Genomic DNA, 22,910 nt, shown 5'->3' with positions numbered 1-22,910 from the left:
ATACTAAGGACCAGATTTTTAAAAAATACTGTCGTTGACAGTGATCATTTAAAAGATTAATAGCCCACCATTGAAGGCTCATGCAGTGTTCCAAATATCCCTGCTTCTTATAGAAATGCTTTATCAACATAGGGAAAAAAGGCAAAAATCTTGTTGATTACCAGGCACTACATGTTTACAGACACGTGTCTGACACTTCTCACTTTCCCTAGGAAGCGATAACATATTGAAGAAATGTGGGCGTTAAAGCAAAGTATCAGGTGAAAAGAGTAGGAAGCAAAAATCCTTCAATTGCTTATTTTACTGTTGATTGACTGTCTTTTATTTGTAAGTAAGAAAAGAATGGAAGATATGCTGGTTAAAAATTCCCATGTGCAGTAGTAAAGGTGATTTCTCAGTTTAATGGCATCTCCATCAGGTTTTGTATAGTCAGAGCTGGTCAAATTATTAATTATGGATAATATTAATTGAAAATATAGCTCATTTTTCCTGTTTGCAGTTTGATCCATATTTCTACTAAAGTATTTGTTGTTCACATCTATCCATTGGATAGTTCAGATGAATGATTATCAGCTTATGGTTTGTTCTCAAACTAAGTTTTGGCCATTCATTATTTCTCTGTGATGGTCCCTTAAATCACATGAAGAACAGGAGTACTTGTGGCACCTTAGAGACTAACAAATTTATTTGAGCACAAGCTTTTCATTATGCTCAAATAAATTTGTTAGTCTCTAAGGTGCCACAAGTACTCCTGTTCTTTTTGCAGATACAGACTAACACAGCTGCTACTCTGAAACCTTAAATCACATGGTAAATAATAATAGGATGACTTAAACATTGTAAAATTCAAATGATGAGTAGTGAATAACAAATAGTGATACCAGTTCTCGTGTGTGTGTAAATGTGAATGTTGTTGTTTGCTTGTAGATTTTCTCCCATCATTCAAACATTTTCTCCCCTTTCAGGTGGGTGTTCCCAAATAGTGAATTACCAAGGAACAAAACATGATCCAATTGAATAGAAGTTTCAAGAAGTGGTCACAAACACTGTTTTGTAATATTTACCTAGCTCTTATAGTTAAGAGTCTGTTGGTATCAATACTGGGCCAGATGCTGGCCCTGCTACGTTCCCGTTCCATCATTTTGGCAACACAAAGGAAATGGAAAGCTGCCCTGTATAAAGCTTATGCAGGGTAAATTCATAAATTGTTCACCCTCTATAACACTGATAGACAGATATGCACAGTTGTTTGCTCCCCCAGGTATTAATACATACTCTGAGTTAATAAGTAAAAAGTGATTTTATTAAATACAGAACGTAGGATTTAAGTGGTTCCAAATAGTAACAGACAGAACAAAGTAAGTCACCAAGCAAAATAAAATAAAATGCGCAAATCTATGTCTAATCAAACTGAATACAGATAAGATCCTCACCAGTTTCAGAATGCTCCTTTTTACAGACTAATCTCCTTTTAGCCTGGGTCCAGCAATCACTCATACCCCCATAGTTACTGTCCTTTGTTCCAGTTTATTTCAAGTATTCTGGGGGGAGGAGAGGCTTCCTCTTTAGCCAGCTGAAGACCAAAAAAATGGAGGGGTCTCCCATGGGTTTAAATAGACTTTCTCTTGTGGGCGGAGACCCCCCCTCCTCACTCCTATGCAAAGTCCAGCTCCAAGATGGAGTTCTGGAGTCACCTGGGCAAGTCACATGTCTATGCTTGACTCACAGTCTTTACAGGCAGAAGCCATTGTCCACATGGTATCTTGTATGTGTCCAGAAAGACTTCTTATGTGGATTGGGGCATTCCAAGATGCATTGTTCCCCAAATGCTTCCTGATTGCGTACTTAATCTTACGAATTCCTTCCTAAAGAAGAGGACCAAATGCATCGCAAAGCTTACTTAGAAATCAAGCAAGTGTACAACCAATATTCCTAACCTCAAGTACAAAATGATATATGTATACAAATAGGGTGAGTAGATATAGTAGACTGTAACCTTTAAAGAGATATGTTACATGGCATATGTAACAAAACCCTATTCCAGTTATATCATACATTTGTAAGCATAAAGTCTTATCAGGGTGCACTGTCACAAAGAGATTGGCAACCTTTTGCATGTAGCCGACCAGGGTAAGCCCACTGGCAGACTGGGCTGATTTGTTTACCTACCATGTCTGCAGGTTTGGCCGAATGCAGCTCCTACTGGCTGCGGTTCGCTGCTCCAGGCCAATGGGGGCTGCGGGAACTGGCGGCCAACACATCCCCTAGCCCCCTCTGCTTCCCGCAGCTGTCATTGGTCTGGAGCGGTGAACCGCAGCCAGTGGGAGCTGCGATCAGCCAAACCTGCGGACATGGCAGGTAAACAAATCAGCCCGGCCCACCAGGGGCTTTCCCTGGTTGGCCATGTGCCAAAGGTTGCTGATTCCTGTACGACGTGTATAAAAATATTCCCCAAGGAATCTTTTTTTCCTCCTTCTCTTCTGAATAAGAGTTTAACTTCTGCTTTACAAAATTATTTTTTCTGTAAATGCATTTTACTTTTTAAAATATAACAGTCTTACAGTTTCTTTTGTTACAAATTCAGACTAAACTTTAGCATTTAGGGCCACATGTTCAAAGTGGGCTTTATCTTGCTCTCTTCATCAGTGCCTGTAATTCTTCACACAGAAGGCCATACCCTCAAATGGTGTAAATTGGACTCATCTTCATTAGCTTCAATGAATCTAGGTCAATTAAGTTTTGAGAATCTGACCCACAGATTTTCAAACTATCCCTTGTATTTATGTATAAATGGGCTTTCCACATGTGCATGGACAAATATAGGGTTTTAGGCATGAAAGATTCTCCACCCCCAAGATTACCTTTTATTGCAGTTGAAGTATGCTGCATTTAACGGGCTATGGGAGAGCCAGCTGTCATTGCTCTCCCCATGGTCATGGAGAGCCTGGCTTCAGGCAAACAGGTGGCCTTTCATTTTTCTGCTATCTTTGCTTACTGCAGCATGGAGCCTTCAGGGAGCAAGGGAAGGTGGTGATGGCTGGTAGGGAAATGAGGAGGAGAGTGAGGGACAGGCTTGGAGTAGGGGCAGAGAGGAATAGAATGGGGGAGCAGGGGCAGGAAAGGGACAAAATTTCAGAGGCCAATAGGTATAGGGGCAGAATAAGAGGCTGCCCATGATTCTCCCAACAATCATAGTACACTTCTGTTTCTGTGATGGTAACATCAAGAGGCCCCTGCTGTGATCAGAGACCCATTATGCTATGTACTATATAAACATTGGAAGAACAGTTCCAGCCCTGAAGAGCTCACAATCAAAATTGATGAGAGAGAATGGAGGGATTATTATCCCCATTTTATAGGGAACTGAGACACCAAGAAAGTTGGCCCAGGGCTCACAGAACTAGCAGAACTGGGAACCCAGATCACCTAAGTCTCAGTCCAGTCCCTTAATCATTACTACCTTGGTCATCCCTGATTTCCCCAGCATACGTGTCTGCCCCTTGTTCTCTCCAACTCCCTCTGGCTTCTGAAGTCTGCAGGCAATATGTTCCTGCCTCCCCCAAGCCTGCTGCTATTGATAGGGGCACCTGGGAGGGAAATCTGACATTTTTCACTGTTGAGAAATGTCATATACAAAGATGCACAAAACTTAGCAGCTGTGAATTGCAGGCACAAATTTAGTCTGTTTTACAAAGTGTAACCTATGATGTTTGAATGCTTTTGCTCACATTCCCCAGATCTGCACTTCAGTGATAGTGGCTAGAGTGTTTCTGGTAAATTTTCACTAGAAGTTTACTTACCTTGAGAGTGAACTTTGTCCATTTGGCATTTGGTTGCCCATGGACCATCTCTGAGTTACATATGATTGGTTAGGACAGTCGAGGAAGGGATGCTGTTCATTTAGCACCAGTATGATTTAATTCAGTTTTGCATTAACATATGGATCGTGTGCCGATGCTACATGGATGGATGCCAGGCAAAATAAATACATATGAAAAATGAAATAAATAAACAAAGACTATAGTTCTTTTTGTTGTTTTTGTATTGGATCTCGAGTGTGAATTTTTCAAGCTATTTAGGAAGATGGAAGGATATTTCATCATCATCATCAACAACAGAATCACCCTTTCGCAGCTTGTCCTCCACTGCATCTACTGTGATGCTATCATCTATTCATAACTGAATGACTGAAATCAATGTTGGGTTGATACAGCCCATATGCTCAGCTTAGATGTGCTTGGAATATTTAGCAGGAGTTAATTAACATTTTGGACTTTGACTAGTTGACAGTGTCCCTTCAGTGAGATACTGTCATACCCAATCAATTTATAAAATATAAAACATAGTATCTATACAATTGTGTAATACTGGTCCAATGTTCTGAGTTATTCCCTCCAGTACAATTAGTTTGATAAGAACACAAAGTGGTTAGCTACTCCTCTGTAGTGACGCACATTAGAAAAGATCCAAAGAGGCAAATATATTAATGTATTTCAAAACATTGAGAAAAACCTTCATATTGAAAGAAGGAATATGAAGGAAAATTGAATGAGGGTAAGTGCTATTGCATATAGAGATGTTCCCTGGATCTCTCCTTCTGTCAGAGTGCAAGTGCACATCTCCAAAAGGTCAGAGAGACTGACTTGAGAAGAGATCCCCTTTCTTTTAATCTAGCACTTTTAGTTACCATTCCACTAATAAATGATTGACAGCTCATTCACCTGAACTTCTGAAACTGATCGCTAATGCAGATCATTTTACACATTCTAATTGCTTGCTGACATACTGCCTATGGGGAAATGTTTATGTCATGTAACAGCCTCTTCTTTGGGAAGGATTTGCAGTTAAAACCTTTTTCTGGGAATAGCTTTGGCTTTTTGAACATAGACATAGGAAGCTTCAAAAGCAGACTTCTTCTGCAGTTTACAGTCATGATAATGATTCTTATGGAGACTGCAGAGCTATAAATGCCCTGTGAACATTACAAGAGGAAATTTCTACAGCATTGAAGCTTACATATTGATTTTTATATTGCCCTAGAAATCATGTCATAGGGTTTGAAATCAGCTTGATGAAAAATAATCTTAGACGTTTCCTTTGCTAGCACAAGGGATGGGGGGACCCAACTTTTCATGCCTTTATATTTGCATAATTGGCAGTAGTTATGCACCCAGGCTGTTTATTAATTAGCACTTCAGCATAAGAATTCATTCTAGGTGGAGACAGCCTGCTAAAAATAAAGTGGGAATATCCACACTGGTAAGCAAGACATTCTCCTTTAGACGATTGGATACTGTGCTCATATATATTCATTGATATTGTTTCACAAGTAGTCCTGTTATCTAAAGAAACCAGATACAAATATAAGGAAGGTAGCCACATTAATTGAAGACACTTCAATGTTTCTATGTAGAGTAATGAAACAACTGTGTGCAATAGCTTTGTTTTGGACACATACCTGGAAATTCACAAAGATCTTTCAGTGAGTGGCAAATAATTTTCTTTTTTAATAGCACCTTAATGTTAGTAATGCTGTGAAGAAAAAAAACCCTGTAAAATAATCTTTTAAAAATGCTTTCTTCATTTATTCAATACACTTTGCTGCTATAAAATTATATGAATATATTTATTTTAAAGAATGAACTGTATATATAAGAACCTTGTATTTAATCCATAACTATGACCGTAAATAGATAGGAGGGATGTGAATATTAATGCTTTCTTATTTCCTCACTAAGCTAAGATTTAGTCCTTTTTTTTTTTTGCAAAAATCAAAAGCTTACTAGAATATAATTATTTTGTTGAATCTTTTGTAATTTCATGTTTTTCTTAATTGAAAATGTTGTCTGTGTTACAGAATTTCTTTGTGTTCACATCAGTGAGACTTTGGCTATATAGATATTTTTTCATTTAAATTCTCTTAGTTTACTTTTTATGCCATGGGAACAGTTCATCAGACATCTCTTTGTTATGAGGCAAACTTTAGCAGATCGCTGCATTCCTAGGAATTCAATATTTTAAAGCATCTTTAATAAATGTGTTTTATTTCCTCAGTTTTCTAAGGAGACTAACTTTTGCATAGTTTTTCATAGAAAAACATATCATGTATGCACATATTTAATTTTTACATGTTCTTTTCACAAAGGTAGTTTACAAACAATACTTGTTTTTCCTGAATTAGACTCTGTATTTACTTCTTATAATATTGTAAATCCCACTTATGGGTTTATTGTTTTTATTTTAGGATGTGCAAAGCAGGTGAGGAATTGTGAATACTTTAGATAGAGCACATATCCCTCCATTATTACTGCAGGTGCTGCTAGTACTTTCAGATAATGAAAACGAGTGTTTTGTACTTTGCTGCTCTTATCCCAGAGTCTGCACAATAGGAGGGCTCTGTATTTTGAAATTCATCAGTGGACAAGATGATTGCCATTGCAAGACTAATAGATATATATTCCTCTCCTTCTCATCATAGATACATTTACGGGGGCTTTTGAGGAAGGAAAGCAGGTAGGGGAGGGATTGTGCTCAGCTTCCCAGCTGAATTTTCAAATACATGGACTGAGGTCCTCAAACACATAGAGTGATAGGGTTATTGGCAAAACTTTAGTGGGGTCAGAATTTCACAGGCTCAGTGCAAGTAGATTTGCAGTTTAGTGTACATATTACACACAGCTCTGCTAAACAATGACCAGACAGTAAATATTCCCTACACAATATGAAAAGTCTGGAAGTAGGAGTTAGGTGCCTAACTACCTTTAAAAATCTAGCCCTTAGGTCATAGTGTGATCTTAAGTACTAGGGATGGTGTGCCATATGTGGTGTTATGTATTGCATCAACTATTTAGTATTTAGGCACAACAGAATTGCTATGGAGGGAATATCAGTCTTGACTCTGAATTTCCTTGTTTGCATCAATACTGGTGCTAAGGATTGTAGTACTGAGTCCAGTACTAATCATTCTTATGAACAAGAATCACTTTGAAATAGATATAATTTAAGAAAAACTGTTTTTTGTCTCTTAGTCCTGTGTTTGACCATGATATTAATAATTTAAAGCAAATTAATTCAATGAAATATTTGGCTAATTAATGCCTCCATTTTTATCTGGGTTTGGGAACAATCCTATAAAAAAACAAAACAAAAAAAAAAACAAAAAAACAGTAGACTACCCAGTTCTTACTGTCTCTCCCATTAAGGGGAAAGCATTTTGTCTATGAACAGCTCACTGTTAAAAAAGCTGCTTGTTTCATTTAAATGTGTAGTGTTTCAGGAGTATTTAAAGTACTACAAATATTATACATACACATACATATAATATGGTGTCTGAAGTTAGGAACAATATGGTTCTTTTAGGAAGCTGACATGATTAATTTTTTCCACACTGATTCATTATCTACAAGTATATTTGACAACCATGTAACTTGTGAGTGTAGTATCTTGTATTTCCACATGTACTGGCTGTTTGTGTAATCTGACTGGAGGAGATGCTGTGGTTCTATTACAGTAGTGTATATTATCACAGTGACAAAAGGACCATTTAGGCCAGGGGTTGGCACCTCTGGCACGCGGCTTGCCAGGCTAAGCACCCTGGCGGGCTGGGCCAGTTTGTTTATCTGCCATGTCGGCAGGTTCAGCGGACCGCAACTCCCACTGGCTTGGTTCACCGTCCCAGGCCAATGCAGGAGGTGCTTACCCTGGCAAGCCACGTGCCAGAGGTTGCTAACCCCTGATTTTGACTGCCCTTGGAGAATTGTTATTTATTAAGCAATGCATGGTTGGCCTTTTGCACAAAGGTAAAATTCAGACCCTTAAAGTAAATAAGATTGTAACTGTCAAAATTCCAAATTTGGGGGTCTTAATCTTTTAGCCCCCCTCCAATCCCAAAATTTGGTTGTTTCATGCCAAGGGTCAGCCCAACATTTAGGTAGGGTCCAGCTCTTAAATTAGCACCCAGATATAAATTCCAAACCATTTGCTCTGCAAAGTTTGGGTGGGTTCTTGAGCATTGATTTGGACCATCTCCAATTCAAAGCACCTGGGACCTAAGCACCTAAGAATTCAATAACAATAAATAGATACAGTAGCTGAGAACCTCTTGGTGCAAAATGATCATTTCTGCTGGATGGCTCCCAAAGTAGTTAAAAGTATAGAAATAAGTGCAATATTACTGAAGCAATTAAGCAATTCCGTTCATATGGCCATTGTCAAACAGTCATTGCTGTTTTATTTTCCAAAGGGTGTTGTTTTTTGTGTTAAGGAATGTCAAATCTGTGAAACTGACTGTGATATGGTTGCCTTTGGTAATGTGTGATTCTGCCAGTTTCCATGGTAACCAGAGACCTGTAACATGCATGCTTCTGTGATTGTATTTTGTTCTCCTTGTAGATGGAGGAGATAAAATTTAAAGACAGAGCAGTCTACGTGCTGGAAAGAGAGTTAGGGGTTCAAGCCGGGCATGCTCAGAGACTTCAGCTCCAAAAGGAGGCTTTAGATGAACAACTTTCCCAGATCAAAGAGTCTGATCGGCATCTGAGCAGCCCCAAACGGGAACTTCCTTATGCAAGTGGTGCAGGAGACGCTTCAGATCATTCAGGAAGCCCCGTAAGCACTTTCACGTAGTTTCACCTAAACAAGCAAACAAAAAAATGACAAAATCTTGATGAGTGCACATTTTAAGCAACAGCTTTCCCATAGCAGTACAGAGCAAACCAAGGAGATTTCCTTTAATGCGGCAATTCAATAGCGGGATCTTTAAAACTAGAATCAAATCTGATCATGGGAAAGCTTTTGCTTTTTCGGTTTGGTTTGTTTTTTGTTAGCAAGGTGAAATATTCAATTTTTTAAAATGTATCATACTTCAAACTTTAATTTGACAGTGTGACATAGTATCTGCTGACAAATTATGCAAATGCTTTTCTAGTAATGTGTGTGTGCTAGTTTTCCAGGCTACTAACAGTATATGTTGTAAGCAAATGTAAAAGAACAATTTACAAAGGGAAGTCAGTAAAGGTAGTGTGTGTAACCAACAGCATGCAAGCTTACAGAACTAGAACATCTCTATTATTAATATTTGCATTCTGCTAAGTGCTTTTGCTTTCAACCAGTGGTCTAGGAAGTGAACTAAATACCTACTACCTATTCTCCACTGTTTCTTTCATATTATGCAATATCCTATGGCATTAAATTTTAGTCACCTTTTTATATTGGCTTTCTATGTAACTATGCCACCTTCCTGCTTCTGCATTAATTTGCTAATAGTAAAATTTTTCAGTTAACTGACCTCATATGTCTGCGACATATGTTAACTTTTTTCATTGTTGATTCTCATCAAGATTTATTTTGCAGTGGTTCTTAATTTTCTCAGTAAAAGTATAGATAATAGAAAACACAAACAAAAAAAATCTTTTTTATCCTTTATTCTGAGCCTCTCCTGCACCTGTTGAATGAGGAATCCTAGAACTTCTGAAAGTTCCATTAGGATCATGGACTTTAATTTGCTTGCTCTGATTAAAGTTCTGTACTTAAGTTTTATCAAACATTAGAATAATGCTAGTGAAAGAAAAAATCCTATAACTTTTGTAAATATAATGTAACTGCTTTCTGATTTAGAAGAATAAAAACATGTCTTCTTATGTTTGTATTCATTTAAAATTTGATTTAAACATTTTCACTTTTTGGTCGATTAAACCATAAATCTTTGTAACTGACCCATTAGAAGCTAAAGTAGTGCCACAGCTTCATAGAAGAGAAACTTATGCCATGGTATAATTGCATAGATTTTCTACATTTATTTTTCAGTATTTATAAATATAATTTCCCTATAACAGACTACTTAGAGTGAGTCACATGCCTGAAATACTCAGTTCAACAGTGGCATATACTGGAAACATTGCCTTAGTTTTCAATTTTTGTCTTTCATGTTTCCAAGTTTAACATTTGTGATTCTGTATTTGCATATACATACTTTTGCATTTGCATACTTTCTTACATTTCTGCTCCTTCAATTTTCTGTTGGTCTCATGTTGCAGTTTTCAGTTCTAAGGCAGAGGTTCTCAGCCAGGGGTCTGGGGCACCTGGCGGGCTGTGAGCAGATTTCACACGGGGTAGGGGGGGAGGGGGAGGCTGCCAAGCAGGGCCAGTGTTAGACTTGCTGGGGCCCAAGGGAGAAAGCTGAATCCCCGTGGTGTGGGGCTGAAGCCCAGGGCTCCCAGCCCTGCCACCTGGGGCTGAAGCCAAAGCCTGAGCAATTTAGCTTTGCAGAGACCCCTGTGGTGTGGAGTCCAGGCAGCTGTCCTGCTTGCTACCCCTTAATGCTGGTCCTGGCTTTTATATGCAGAAAAGCAGTTGTTGTAACGCTGGTGGGCTGTAGAGTTTTTACAGCATGTTGAGGGGGCCTCAGGAAGAAAACAGTTTAGAACCCCTGCACAGATTACGTTCTCCTGTGTAATAGGTTAGAAATAGTTGGATTCAGACAAGAACAAATTTGGTGTCTTTGAAAAAGTTTGATCTTATGAACAGTTATTTGCAGTTGGTCTTTGTTTTAGGAACAGCAGCTGGATGAAAAAGATGCCCGGCGTTTCCAACTTAAAATTGCTGAGCTAAGTGCAATCATCCGGAAACTGGAAGATAGGAATGCATTGCTGTCAGAAGAAAGAAATGAGCTTGTAAGTAAGAATTACCATTACATTTTTAGGAAATGAATACATATCAGAATTTGCACTGGCAAGTGGACACTCACTAGAGACATTAAACTCCTTTATCGTGGTTCATATGGTAACTGTTGCAGAACATATCCACAGAGTAAGAGAAGAATATCTGCTTTGGAAGATTCAAGCATTAGATAGTCTCAGCTCTCAGCTGATCCCCAGAGAGAGTGAATGGGGACATTATCCAGGCAGCATAGAAGACCTGAAGAGCATAATGGAGGCTCTTGAATTTGTGAAAATGGGAGCAAAAATGCACAGCTTCTTGGAGATGCTTTCCTCCTGGCAGAAAATACCATGAGAAATGCTTATCACCATAAAATTCACTACTGCAAGAAGTCACAGAATCAGGTACTCTAGGGGTAATTTTAAAACCAACCATTCTGCTGTTGCCATGCCTGTCTCCTGTGAAGGGCTAATCAAATCTCATAACCTGGTCAGCTCACCCCAGACCACACTGTCCTATCCCTTTGTATGACATGGCAAAATTGGGCAGGTATATTATGGATTTCCCCCCTTCTTCTGAAGCATCAGGCATTTGTCATAGTTTGGATTTCAGAGATGATGAACCAATGCCCTGATCTGGTAGATTAGATGCCATGTTCCTATTTTGGCACCTTCCACTGCTTTTTCCAGGCAATTAAGTGACACAAAATTGATGGGCGGAGAGTAGATATGAAAGCTTAAAAAAGAACAACTTTAGATTCAGGATTAGATTTGGTTCAGGTTTTGGAAGAAGATTGATATAGATCCTTATTACCCAAAACTATTTGCTCCTTCTTATTGGTTGCCCATACTTGTAGAATCTAATCTCTGTTCAGTTAAAAATACACGGTGCACAACGTGGAACATATTAGGTTTACTGAAATTGAGAATACCGTGTATAGAACATCATGTGTCATCTCTGGTACAACTTTGTAGGCTGCAATGGAATTACACTAGGGATGAATTTGGTCAGTTGTATGTTTGAAATGCAAGAATGCTATTTAAAGATTTGTTAATTAATTGTATGTATGCTGTCAAACACAGAATGTATTTTACAGAACTAGTGCCATGCAGGAAAACTCCGTATAGACTGAATTATGGAGAATATTGGACCAGCAATTCAACAGTGTAATCTGGGGTTACATATAGCGTCCATATTAGATTAGAAAATTGCTAACACTGCTTCTCTCTTTCCTTTATGCCTGGTAGTATTCTATACAATAACATAACATTGTCCACAATATGTTTAGTTCATAAAACAATGAACCCTGTTTTATTTTTAAGTAGATATTGGTTGGCATTTTGTTTCAGTGGAACCTTTTAATTAAATACATCAGGTACGGGTATATTTTTTTCTGCAGTGTGCTCACACTATGCCCTTTAAAGAGACTCAGCCTAACGTTGTGCATTTACTCATGAAGGATTGACAGTTTTAGTGTTAGAAAAAGTCTCAGGTTGCTACAGGTTTTGTTGTTGTTTTTTTAACTTCTAATGAACTTTTAAAACTCTTGGAAGAGACACTGTCAAAGAGTCAGCTTGTTAAAACTTAGTGCCCAACTTGGGCTTCTGGGCTGAGCCTGAACTTCTACGTGCTCAGCTTGTTCTGTATACTCCAGTACTAAAAGTGGCACAGCAAGCAGAGAACAGATCCTGCCTCCTGTTCACTCTCCCAAGCATCCAATGCCCAGAGTTGTCAGGCTGAGCCACTCCCTGCCCACTGAGGGGACGGAGTGCAATCCTGTGATGACACTCTCTCCAATGACCTCTGATATGAGGAGGGGAAAGAAGAATTTCTGAACCCTTCCTGCCCCTGCCTTCCCCACTCCACCCCAGTGGGCGAAAGTTGACATCTCTAACCCAGGTTTCTCTTCTCTGGTCTATTGAGGGACAGAGAGAAGAACTGTCCCACAATAACAACACAAAGGAACAAACAAAATACACCCAAAGTCTAGAAGAAGGAGAAGGAAATGAAAATGATTTATGCCTGTATTCATAATGTTGAGTGACAGGTGCCATGTAAGAACCTAGATAAGTAAATCGAATTGACAGATACAGTTCAATCCTTGCACCTTCATGAGATCAACAGAAGATAGTTTGATGGAGTGCCTTGAGGACATGATCTAAAGTTCACTGATATCAATGGTAGTTTTTCCATTGATTTCAGTAGGCTTTGGAACAGGCCTCATGTTAGCAGAAATAGTAGGGGACCTGATTTAAAAAACTACTGCTGTCATACTGCCCCTGGTCATGTTGCATGTTTTTTCCTATACCCCCAATATTTGATTGGATATGTGAATGAAGGGTTTGTGTGTGTATATGGGGTTGGGTATATGGGTGAAGGATCAAAGAGGTCAAGTGTTTTGCTCAAGGTCACACGGTGAGTCAATGGCAGAGACAGGAACATAACCTAGGAATCCAAGATAACGCTGCTTTGCATTTTTCAAAATTGGAAGTGAATTCTATTACTATGGTAGTAAAAAGACTTTAGTTGTAATAAATTCTGTCAATATGTTTTAAAGTGATAAATAGAAATAGCTATACTGTGTTAATGCATATTTTTAATATTTTTAGTTAAAACGTCTAAGAGAAGCAGAAAGTCAGTATAAACCTCTCCTGGACAAAAATAAGCGTCTCAGTAGGAAAAATGAAGATTTATCCCATGCCTTACGTCGAATGGAAAATAAATTAAAATTTGTAACACAAGAGAACATAGAAATGGTAGGTTTCCCCCTTGCCACTGTTGTCTATAAGACGAGCAAATAGCTTAATATATACAGGTTTGAGGAAATCAGGTATTTAACAAAAATATCATCACAAGCTTGCAGGATATTTAACAAGTGTTTTAATTTTTCTAAGTGTTTTTTATGGCATTATGTTATATATAATAAGTGACTTATGGCTTTTGCTTATTAACAGATGACATTCCAGTTATACAGTGGGAAAGTGATCAAGAAATAGTTTGCTTTTCAGGCATTGATATCCTAGTTCAGCAAATGTTTTACTTTTGCTTTTTGTTTGTTTGTTTTTTTAAATTCTGAGCTATAGTAAAATGCCTATATTTTGATCCAGCTAAATGCTCAGTAGTGCTCAGGAGAATATGGATGCAAATTATCTCACTTGAACTGTGATTTTTGTATCACAATTGCCTTGTGGTGATTTGGAAATTTGCACCAGTGACTCAATATTTTTATTTGTTTATATTTAAAGTTGAACATTAATGGTGACTGACTAAGTGAGAGATGACATGCATGCAGCAGGACCAAAACCACTTTTTTATTAAAGTTGCTCTCACACTCCCAGATCCAGTCTTGCTGAAGATAATGGGAAGAATCCAGAAAGAATTAACCTCCATTTAGGATTCCTTTTGCCACATCCTTAAATTCCTCCTTCAGCAATGTAAATCTGAACTGACTGTCTTTTCTAAGACCGATGTTAATCTAAGTCCTTAGTGGGCTACCAGATGGTGCATGAGAGCTATGCAAACTGACTTTTCTCTCTGGTAACTATGAGCATGATGCCTTCCTGATGCCCTAGCTTCTAGCTTTTTCTAGCCTAAGGAACTAGAATCCCAACCTAGATTTACTGATTGGTGGTGGGGAGGCAGAGGGGGGAGATAAAGAGAGAATCACCATCAGTTTAGCAAATAGCCTAGATGAATTACTGGTTGTAAAAAGGAAGGATTTTATGCTGTGCTTTGGCAAAGATTTTTATCATTTGCAATTTTTTTCTGTGCTTTTTTTCCCCCCAGAGACAAAGGACTGGGATAATAAGGAGACCAAGCTCTTTAAATGATCTTGACCAGAGTCAAGAAGAAAGAGAAGTTGAATTTCTGAGGCTACAAATTATTGAACAGCAAAATATCATAGACGAACTCTCTAAGGTAATCAAATAGCACAGCCTTCCTAATGCCCCTGGTCATAGCAAAAGAAACGAAAACACCAAGCAAACAGGAACAGCTTGTGTTGTCAACAAACATACGGTGATGATTTCCATGGGCTTCCCTTTTTAACGGAACTGAACCTAAAATAATATGTGGAACATTATTTGAAAAATTCCCTTCACTCAGCTCAGCATTTGTATAAAGGAGCTTCTTTCAGATTTTCTGAGCTTTCTTGGAAACACACGAATGACCAGATCCTATTTCCATTAAAGTCAATGGGAAAACTCTCTTTGACTTATGGGAACAAGATCAGGTCTAAAAACAGGAGACATGAAAGGGAATATTTTCCAATATTTCGGGGTTATTTTAAGATGCTTAAATCTTTTAAAATTTATTTTCCTTTTAATAATTTCCTTTTAATAATGCTTCTTGTGATCATAAAGTTGAGGCTCCAGACCACAGGTCTTTGGTGTAGAAAATGAAATCATGAATGGATCCTTAAGCAAGCTTCATAGTAATTTTTTTTAATAAATGCTATGCAGATTTTTCTTAAACATCCCAAAGCAAAGCCAGTTCTATAACAACTGTGGACCATAGGTCATCTACATGAGCTAATGCTGCTTTGGGGATTGTAAGTTCAGTGAGTTTTTACTCAGTTTTTCACTTTGGGCAGGGACATTAGGGAATTTCAAGTTAATATAAATTTCAGATAAGGAATCCCGCTGGGTTGAGGAGTGTTTTCCTGGCTCAGCTCCTCCTCCTCAGGGAAAGAGCAGTATGATGTTGTAAAGACAGCACTTCTCCACACTTTCACAGCTCTCCTCCTGGATCCACAAAGTTTTATCTCCTCTACAGGCAGTGTTGAAGGAGATGATTTGGCTTTAAAAGATCCCAGTCCTTAGTCCTTACTTAGGTAAAATTCCAGTTACAGCAAATGAGAGTTAAACCTACTATGGACTGCAGAAGTTAAATAACATTTTATTGCAATACTGATTACAGCTCTAAAGTGGCACCACCGCAGGATGTTAGCCACACAGAATGGAATGTTCTAACTTGCCAGCATTGTCACATCCATTGTGAGGGTTTTTCCTGAATAAATTAAAGATTTCTTGTGTCTTGTATTACAACTAAAATAATTCAGACTTTTTTTAAAAAAAAGATGGAAACGGGTTGTGTAATTAAGTAGAAAGCAAACAAAATGTATATATCCTTGCACTTAATGACATTCTCTAATTATTTTTATTAGACTCTTGAAACTGCTGGCTATGTGAAGAGCGTAATAGTAAGTAAGGCATATATTTAATTTCACTGTGTTTCTTTCTGTATATTTAGGCAGTGGTTCTTTGAGATCAGGACTGGTGCTAGGGTTTTGAGCGCCCTAGGCGGACGGCAATTTCGCTGCCCTGCGCACTGGTCCCGCGGTTCCGGTGGAGTTGCCGCAGTGGTGCCTGTGGAAGGTCCAGTGTGCCTGTGGGCGGTCCACCGGAGCCACACGAACAGCCGACTGTCCGCAGGAACGACTGCGGGAGCTCCATCCGAGCCGCAGACCAGCGGACCGCCCGCAGGCACCACTGCGGCAGCTCCACGGGAGTTGCCTGCTGCCCCCTCCAGCGGCGCCCTGACCCAGGGGACGTCCTGGGCTGCCGGCTGCCACCACGGCGCCCTGACCCAGGGGACGCCCTAGGCTGCCGGCTGCCGCTGCGGCGCCCTGACCCAGGGGACACCCTGAGCTGCCGGCTGTGGCAGCGGTGCCCTGACCCAGGGGTCAGCCTGGGCTGCTGGCTCCTGCCGGCAGCTCAGACTCCCTCTCTGTCCTAGCAGCAGGGCTGCTCAACCATTTAAAAAAAAATTGGGGGGCACTTTTTGGTGCCCCCAAATCTTGGCGCCCTAGGCAACCGCATAGTCCGCCTAAATGGTTGCACTGGCTTGTTTGAGATCATGCAGGCCAGCTGCAGCATCTCATATTCTCTTGTGTTAATTAAGTGTTTCAAAGTAATATTTGTTATGAATTTACTTTATATTCAGAAGTTAGATTTAACCCAGGGACTCTATCAATGAGGACCCTAGCAGCAGAAATTCCTTGGGATGGGAGCAGGATTGTGATACTGAAAAACAGTTTCAACTTCCCTTTCACCGGTGGGATATATGGAAAGACAGCACAGTCTAAAAAGTCAGCATGGACAGTTGCCCAGCCAATGCACCAGTTAGTACATCCAGCCACTTGGCAGCCTCAACACTGGGGTCCTTTTGCCCCCTAAAATACAGAGCTGCTTCCTGAGCTGAAAACCCAGAGGGACAGTTTCCACCAAGCTGCAGTCATGCTTTCTACAATGGACCTTAAAATAGTTTTGTCCTATCCATACTGGTGTATTGAGAACCTGTGCAGTGGGACCCATTGCTATCAGATAAAGATCCCTTTTGCTATTGTAGATGAGCATTTATTGAGTGCGAGTCACATCTGCTAACTTTTATTGACGAAATCCATTTTCACTGCTGTCAGCACAATAAAGCCAATGACGCTAAGGAAAAGTGATTTATGTTCTATTCTGCCATTCACAAAGCTATTAGCACTAGTTTTCTGATTGGACAATCTCCATTAGTGATGATGATGTCAGCAGCAATAAGAATATGTGATCAATTTATCCCATAATATGTTTTGAATCCCGTTAGGAAATGAATGAGCTGGAGGATAATAGAGATTGGTCTTTTCTTTTAACCTGTATTGTTTTATCAATAATGGGGCTTTTCTTTGTTAACAACCCAGAACAAAACCTTTTTCATAATGTATTAAAATTCAATACCACTAGTATTAGATATTTAATAATAACCACTGAATAAAAATACTTCCTGATAACAGAAAAAGATGAACCCTCATCTTCAGAGGTGCTGAGCACCCACAGTTCCTGTTAAGGTCAACTGAAGTTATGTGAGCTCCGCACTTTTGAAAATCAGGCCCTGAATTTTCTACATTTGGGGCAGATAACAAGTGCCCACTCTTTCTTTTGACAATAATAGAAGTCAGGTACACATCCAAGAACAGTATTTACCCCTGCATCTCAATACTGCCACGATATCCCATCTATCAGAAGTATCAGAGGGGTAGCCGTGTTAGTCTGGATCTGTAAAAAGAGGCAAAGAGTCCTGTGGCACCTTATAGACTAACAGAAGTATTGGAGCATGAGCTTTCATAGGTGAATACACACGCGTCTGACGAAGTGGGTATTCACCCATGAAAGCTTATGCTCCAATACTTCTGTTAACCTATAAGGTGCCACAGGACCAGGGGCGGCTCTAGGGATTTTGCCGCCCCAAGCACAGCAGGCAGGATGCCTCCGACGGTTTGCCTGCAGAGGGTCCGCTGGTCCCGCGGCTTTGGCGGACCTCCTGCAGGCCTGCTGCCTAAGGTAGCCTGCCTGCCGGTCTCGCGGTGCCGGCAGAGCGCCCCCAGCAGCTTGCTGCCCCAAGCACACGCTTGGCATGCTGGGGCCTGGAGCTGCCCCTGCACAGGACTCTGCTGCCATCTATCAGAAGGGCACTATAACACAGAATTCAATGGGTGTTCTGCCCATGAAGCCTCTACTACAGTGTGTAGTATGGAGCAACCAGTTCTCCTTAGTTGTCAGGATTTTCATCTATGTACTCAAGCAACTATATGTTTTTACTGCAAACTTGCAATATTCTGGAGAGCAATTAGCATTTGATTGATGAAAAATTGCCTATTTCTCATTGCATTACAGAGCAATGGCTAGTACTGAAACTACTTTTACAAATTTTTGCCAGTTTGAAGGATAATGTAAACATTTTCACAGGGCAATTAAAAGATAAAATACTGACATTAGCTAACAAATGTATCTAATTCATTTTTCCAGGAACGAGATAAGCTTTTAAGGTATAGAAAACAAAGGAAGAAAATGATAAAACTCCCTAAGGTAAAAAAAAAAGTTTAAATCTATATTTATTTGTATAGCGCTGATGAGCACAACGTCTTGCCTAGTGACATCAATGGTCCATACAAATGGTCATCAACTCTCAAAATCTGGCAGCATGGGTGCATGCTGGCTCTACTGAGGTCAATGGGAAAACTCCCATTTACTTCAGTGGGGACAGGATTTCACCTTAAGGATCTCGGGTTCAGCAAGCAAAAATTGACTCTCCAAATTAGAAGTGACTTTTGAGTCTTAGGTTTAGATCAAGCAGTTTAAGAGCAATCCTAAATAGATTTCTGTGGTCATCTAAAACAAGAATGTGTGGATTGATTTGGTGGATGGAGCACGGAAGAACATCATCATCTTTCTCACCCCCAATTTCACCCTTGATGTCGGTAATATTCATTAGTGATATATAATGCATGTGCTATTGGAAGTGACCTGTTTAAACTACACATTGTTTGCTCTTAATATGTGTGCTTTAATATGTAAACTGTACTGTGTATCATTTGAGCAATCCTCAGGAACTCAATAACAAGTGACAATTTGTGTAAAGAGTAGACAGCTTCTGTGACTTAGGAAATCATGAAGTTAACTCATTTTTACAACAGTGGCTAAAAATGTATGTAAGATATAAATAATTCATTATAAAATTTAGTAAAATGTGCAAAAATTATTGGGCATAAGCAGTAGCAGCATTACAATTACTGCTCAGTGAGATGGAAGAAGGAAATGTTAATTACAGAGTCTGTCTGGTGGATAATTAATGTACTTGTGCAGTGGTTGGAGAGGGTGAAATGTCAAGGAGCTGAATTAGCAGTAAACTATACTCTACATGAAGGGTCAAAGCTTCAGTGGGGTTACAGAAAGTGTAAGTCAGAGCAGTGGCCCTTGTGTTTTATCCCTAACTACAGTGGGCCAAACAAATCCCAGACTAACTGAATGAGGCTAGGTGTGTGCTGATTGTCTTTCATGTGGGAACGAACGATACGGCTAGATTCTCGCTGGAACATATCAAGGGAGACTATGCCAGACTGGGGAAGACACTTAAGGAAATTGAGACTCAGGTGATCTTCAGTGGGATTCTCCCTGTTCCTGGAGAAGGTCAACAAAGGCGTGACAAGATTATGGCAATCAACAGATGACTCAGGCAGTGGTGCTATAAAGAGGGCTTTGGGATGTACGGCCACTGGGAAGCATTCATGGACAGAGGACTGTTCTCTCGGGATGGACTTCACCTGAGTAAGGAGGGAAAGGGAAAAGAGCTCTATGATGAGTCGGGCACCAAATGATTAAGAAAGCTTTAAACTAGGAAGTGAGAGAGATGGTGGGAGATGTCCAGCTAGTATAACTCCATTCCCCTCCCCAGAATGTAACATTGAGAGGGGAGAAAAAAAGTAAAGAGGAATCAAACGTGGCAGAAGAATGAATAGGAGAAGGGTATCGTAGATACCTAGTCTAATTGTGATACTGGTAGTAAGAATCTCTGTTCCTAACTAGTAAAGAATGGCAATGAAGCAAACGGCAGAAATTAAGATTTACGCTAATGGCGAGGAGCCTAAGGTAACAAAAAAGAACGTAGAGCGGAGGAAGTGAAACCGGATATAATAGGATATACAGAAACATGGTGCAATAAGTTCATGATTGAGACAGATATGAGCTATGCTGGTTTAGGAAATGACAGACAAAAGACAAAGGTGGTGAGGAGCAATTATATTCAAAGATGAGAACTTAAAGAAAAAGAAAGCGATGAAAAGATAAACAGCAGTCTGTCCGGCAAAAATACTTTGCGAAATGAAAGCTACTAGAGCCCCTGATACTGGCTTGTGTGTCTACAGACTACCGGGAATGATTTGGATATGGATAGAGACCTCTTAAATGTTTGAATGAAGTAAAACTAATGTGAATTGTGTGATATGGGTAGACTTTAACTTCCCAGATAGTGACTGGAGGACAAGTGCTAATAAAATAAAGCTCAGATTCTGGATGTGATAGCTGATGGATTGTTTTCCACCAAGTAGTTGAAGAACAACAAGAGGAATGCCATTTAGATGTGTTTGGTGAGTATGAGACTATCATAGAAGAGATCGTTGTAAGGGGACAGCCTTGGTCAAGCGATCAATGAGTAAGTTCAGTTCAGACTGAGATGGAAGATAAACAAAATAGATCTGGGACTAGGTTTTTATTCAAAAGGAATACTTTAAAGATTAAGAAATTAATTAGGGAAGTAGAACGAGAGTGATTAAAGCAGAGGCGCCTGAAGAAACAAGTCAAGAGTACACGAAAGCCATCAGAACCTCACCAAGAGTGGAAAAAACTGAGGCAGGCGTGAGACAAGCTGAGAGCAAGCATCTAGAGAGTATAGAAAAACAAAAGCTACAAAAGAGTGAAGAAGAGGGATAGCAAAGGAAAGCACTTATTGAGGTCGAACATATAGGGATCAAGTGAAAGCCAAAAGCCAAGTAGAGTTGGACTTGCAAAAGGAATTAAACAAGGTAAAAGGTCTATAACATTAATAGGAAACAAAGAAAAGAAGAAGGACGCAAAACATCGAGAGGAATGGAGGTAAGGATAACAGGCATGCTCTAAAACAAATATTTCCAGTCTTTATGAGCCAATGAGTGCTTAGGAAATGGTAGAGAATAAGGAATGAGATATAGTAGTAACACATCATGCAGAACCGAAACACAATGACAATCGAAGGCAGATTTCAATCAAGAAAAGTACGCCACATGCAACCATATAAGAATAATGAAAACGATAGAGGAAAAGCAAAATAAAAAGAAGCTATAAATAGAGCTGTTATTTGACATCTGTAGTATGTAAGTTGGAAAAAATTTGAAGGAGAAAGTAGTTAAGGAATTGAGGTCAATAAGAATTGGGACAAAATACAAAATGGTTACAAGAGTCGATCGGCAAACACCGATCTCCTTCTTGAGAAGTAACAGATTTTTTAGACAAAGGAATGCAGTGATCTAATTTACCTTGATTTTTCAGTTACGCATTTGACACGGTTCCACATGGGAATTACAGTTAATTGAAAAGATGGGATCAATAGAAAATAAAGTGGATAAGAACTGTTAAAGGGAGGCTACAATGGTCATACTGAAAGGTGAACAGTCAGCGGAAGAGATTACTAGTGGAGTTCCCTCAGGGATCAGTTTGCACCAATCTGTATTAATCTCTTATTATACCTGGCACGAAAAGGGGGGAATGTGCAATAAAGCTGCATTGATGACACAAAGCTGAGTATTTGCTAACACAGGAAGGAGCCGGAATACTCATAAGAAGATCTGGAGACTTCGTATAATGGAAGTAGAAGTAATAGGATGAAATGAATAGTGAAATGCAAGGTCATGCGCATTTAGGATGAAAACAAGAAGTTAGTTATAATGGACACATCAATAGAAGTACAGAGGAGGAGAAGGACCGTCGGAGTATGGTTATAATAATTGACCGCGTGTGTATGCCAATAAAAAAAGCAATCAGTTTTAGGAGGCATCAGCGGTATTTCCAGCAGTATAGAGGTAGTACAGTTATACAACGCACGTGAGGCTCATCTGGAGGACTGTGTGCAATTCTGGTCCCTGTGTTTAAGAAGAAGAATCAAACTGGAACAGGTACAGAGAAGGCTACTAGGAATCCGAGAATGAAAACCTATCTTATGAAAGGAGACTCAAAGAAGCTTGGCTTGTTTAGCCGTACCAAAAGAAGGCTGAGGGCGAAATTTGATTGTTCTTGTATAAATAAAAAGGATAATAATAGTGAGGGAGAAGGAATTATTTAAAGCTAGTACCAGTGGTGGATAATAAAACATAATCGCCATTGGCTTTGTATTTAATGCTTTAGGGCTTTAGTACTGATATATTTATTTCATGTTTAGATGATATATTCTTACTATTTTTTATTATGCACACTTCTTATTATTCTTCGAATAATATTTTTTATTATAAGTATATGAAACTTAAACTAAAATTAAATTTATCTTATATTCTTTTAAAGATATATACCATCTTTAGAATTGTATATAGTTTTTAATAAATAAGTATTTCTTAATAGTTACTATCTTATCTGTTTCTTGCACATTTAGTTATTTATATTATTTTCCTGCTTCTTATATATATCTTATTTTACATCGTATTTAAAATTTATAATTTTTTTGATCTTATCTACTTCATTTAATATCTCTCTCTATTTATACATGTTATATTTATAGAAAGTAAGAGAGCATAGGAATGATATTCTATTTATTATTACAATTAATATTTGAGTTTTTGAATTTGTAATATATTTTAATATATATTAAGATTACTACGTTGAAGTATTTGCTGTCCTTTGTTTTATTATATAATAATTTATACTAGATACGTTCTTTTTTAATTTTTCAAATAATAAGAAAAAAATCAGACG

At 38.9% G+C, this 22,910-nt stretch overlaps 1 protein-coding gene across 15 annotated transcripts in view; it reads left to right on the top strand.

Moving 5' to 3' along the window:
• The window catches only part of JAKMIP3 (Janus kinase and microtubule interacting protein 3), a 154,297-nt gene that overhangs the window by 100,749 nt on the left and 30,638 nt on the right, over positions 1-22,910 (top strand). For 7 of the 15 annotated variants that reach the window (XM_075072721.1, XM_075072719.1, XM_075072718.1 and 4 more), the window contains 6 exons: positions 8,392-8,607; positions 10,551-10,670; positions 13,266-13,412; positions 14,443-14,574; positions 15,821-15,856; positions 18,444-18,503. In XM_075072721.1, the coding sequence (XP_074928822.1) occupies positions 8,392-8,607; positions 10,551-10,670; positions 13,266-13,412; positions 14,443-14,574; positions 15,821-15,856; positions 18,444-18,503 (711 nt within the window). The remainder of the gene's footprint in view (positions 1-8,391; positions 8,608-10,550; positions 10,671-13,265; positions 13,413-14,442; positions 14,575-15,820; positions 15,857-18,443; positions 18,504-22,910) is intronic. The other 8 variants (XM_075072720.1, XM_075072728.1, XM_075072727.1 and 5 more) reach the window with 3 other exon arrangements.

Source organism: Chelonoidis abingdonii, chromosome 15 (genome assembly GCF_003597395.2).
Source record: "Chelonoidis abingdonii isolate Lonesome George chromosome 15, CheloAbing_2.0, whole genome shotgun sequence".
Classification (NCBI taxonomy): Eukaryota; Metazoa; Chordata; order Testudines; family Testudinidae; genus Chelonoidis; species Chelonoidis abingdonii.
This window is presented reverse-complemented; position numbering and strand designations above follow the sequence as displayed.